This window comes from Octopus bimaculoides, chromosome 4 (genome assembly GCF_001194135.2).
Source record: "Octopus bimaculoides isolate UCB-OBI-ISO-001 chromosome 4, ASM119413v2, whole genome shotgun sequence".
Classification (NCBI taxonomy): domain Eukaryota; kingdom Metazoa; phylum Mollusca; class Cephalopoda; order Octopoda; family Octopodidae; genus Octopus; species Octopus bimaculoides.
Genome location: NC_068984.1, coordinates 44,447,496 through 44,450,424, shown reverse-complemented (window position 1 = coordinate 44,450,424; position 2,929 = coordinate 44,447,496). Strand labels below are relative to the sequence as shown.

General features: G+C 38.4%; 1 protein-coding gene across 2 annotated transcripts in view; it reads left to right on the top strand.

Annotated features, from left to right (window-relative positions):
* Positions 1 to 2,929, top strand: part of LOC106884505 (intermembrane lipid transfer protein VPS13B) — a 120,027-nt gene that overhangs the window by 93,205 nt on the left and 23,893 nt on the right. For both annotated transcript variants that reach the window (XM_014935924.2, XM_052967034.1), the window contains exon 44: positions 1,426 to 1,642. In XM_014935924.2, the coding sequence (XP_014791410.2) occupies positions 1,426 to 1,642 (217 nt within the window). The remainder of the gene's footprint in view (positions 1 to 1,425; positions 1,643 to 2,929) is intronic.

The following is a 2,929-nucleotide window of genomic DNA, read 5'->3' as shown; positions in this document are numbered from 1 at the left end:
TATATATATATATATATATATATATATATATACACACACACACACACACACACACACACACACACACACACACAAACATGCTTCTTTCAGTGTCTTCTTACAAAATCTCACAACGCTTTGATCATCCTTGGGCTATAGTAGAAGACACTAGCTCAGATGTTGCACAGTGGGAATAAACTCAAGACTACATGGTTAGGAAGCAAGCTTCTTAACCATACAACTATGTCTGTGCCCATGCACACACACACATGTAAAGTGAAGATGCGTCCATCATAGATATATATATCAAAATAAATGAGAGACAGGCCTTTGTGTGTATCTGATTTAGTGTGTGTATATATATCTTTCCTCATTTATGTTGGGAAAAGATATACATATTGACAAGAACACTGAGAAACTGGTGTGGTTGCACAAAAATACCTTGTATTTATTTTACATAAATTACACAGATACCTCTTGTTCTTGTTATTGGAAATACAGTAAACCATCGACTGATTGGAAACCTATAACCAATAACACTGTTGTTCACAAAATACATGGTAAAAATACAAAAAAGAAAAACTGACTCTTGTTTTGTTATGTTCATTAAAATCACCACTGGTTTTCTTAGACTGGCTGCTGCTAAGTTGCAGAGTTAAGTTCATATTGAACACTTGCAATCGTCATCATTTAGCACCTGCTTTCCATGCTGGCATGGGTTAGACGGTTTGACTGAATCTGGTAAGCTGGAGAGCTTACCAGGTTCCAATCTGATTTGGCATGATTTCTATAGCTGGATGCCTTTCCCAACACCAACCACTCTCAGAGTGTAGTCGGTGCCTTTTACACTTCCTCCAGCATGGGTGCCAGTTATGTGACACTGGCATTTGCCACAACTATGCTTTCACTTGGCTTGATGAGTTTTCTCAAGCACAGCATATTATCAAAGGTCTTGGTTACTTAGCATAGCCTATCTGAGGTCCCATGTTCAAAGGATGCTTTTTCCATTCCACCAGCATGGGTGCCTGTTACATGACACCAGCATTGGTCAAGACTACAGTTTCACTTGGCTTGACAGCTCTTCTCAAGCACAGCATATCGTGAAAAGGTCTCAGTCATTTGTCATTGCCTCCGTGAGGCCCAATGTTTGAAGATCATGCTTCACCACCTTGTCCCATGTCTTCCTTGAATTCATTTCCCAGATAAGTTCTTGAGTTCACTTATGTTATAAATGCCTTTAGATTAAATGATTACATAACTTTCCATTTCCATTTTTCTAAAAAAAATTCTAATTGTCATGACCTTGTAAGGAAATGTTATTATAATGTTGAGAGCCCAGAATCTTCCCACATCTCATTGTGAGCTACTTTTTTCATTTGAACAAAATTACATTTATCATAGAAATTCTATAAACATCAGTAGTAATTGGTTTTGGAATTATTTCAGGTTACTCTCCCTACTGAAATAGAACAATGCATCGTTCCAAGTCACAGCCAGTCCAAAGATGCTGACAATTTGAGCCCACTATTGTCATGGACAGTCCTATTACAAGAGAAGCACCAAGGCATTGATTTCAATCAGAAAAACAATTTTGTTCATTACATTCGACTGCGAGAGATTGATAAAAGCAACCAACATCAATCCCATGAATTAGAGCCTACAGGTATTCTGAATGATTTTTGATAAACTTTATAAATTCTATTTTATTTTATTAATTCATTTAACTTCACTTAACCATTTACCATTCAGATTACTCTGTCAAATGCAATTCTTATTTATTCACATTCTTTTGAATTAATCATGGATTATCTCATAGCTTTGTAATTTCAGTGATGTGATAGGTTACTTTTAGAACTAGAAAAGCACTCAGAGAGCGCAGACCTCCATCAAGCAGCTCATTTCCACCCATATACATGCATGCTGAAAAATCATCCCATTTCCCAAACCAATGCCAGCAAAAACATAACCTCCTCCCGTACTTATCTCGACTATCGTCATCATCAACACTACCTCTGCTTTCACCACAATCACCGTCAAAACTACAATCACCACAATCAGTTTCTTTACACAGTTGAAAATCCATTATCCAATACTCATGGGACCGAGATTGTTGCAGATTTTTGATTTTTCTAATTTTGGAGTGCTTTATTAAAAAAAAAAAATTGCATCTACAAAACGTAATACTTTGAGGATAGAAACCAGGTCTAAACACAATAGCTTATAGACATACTCTGAATGTAGCTCTATATAAATCTTTACGTCCTGGTCCACCAGTCCTCAGTCAAATCGTCCAACCCATGCTAGCATAGAAAGCAGACATTAAACGATGATGATGATGATGAATCATTTCTTTTATACTTAAGACCATCAGAGATGTTAAGATATTAGCCTCTACCCACGTTGTCATGCTTTGATTAAAAGGTTACAGCATAGATTAGATTACTAAGATAAGTTTCGGCCGAAGTTGACTCAGGCCATGTCTAATTTAATAGCACCACCTGGAAGAGATACACAGTCAGCTCTGGGGAATCTATTCAAGCAGAGAGTTATTGTTTTCAGAGATATATCTGGGTGTGATTGGTTTATCTGGTATTTGTTGGGGGTAATCATCTAGGGATCGTTTGAATGCCGTGAAGTCACTTTCCTCCTTTATGTGTGTCTGGCACGATGTTGAAGAGAGCGGGGCCAATTGAGGTGAATTAGTTCTGTCATAGTGTTGTGATACGACATGAACATTTCTCTAGTGGACGGATGGCACAGGGGCCAAGCCTCGGACAAATTTTAAAGATGGGCAATGTTAATGGAATATTTTCCACGCCAGTGCCCCTGGACTGGCTCTTGTGCGGGGCCGTCATAAGATTTTCGAGAGAGATCGTTGCCGGTGCCCCTGGACTGGCTCATGTGTGGGCGACACATGAAATGTTTCGAGCGAGATCGTTACCAGTGCCCC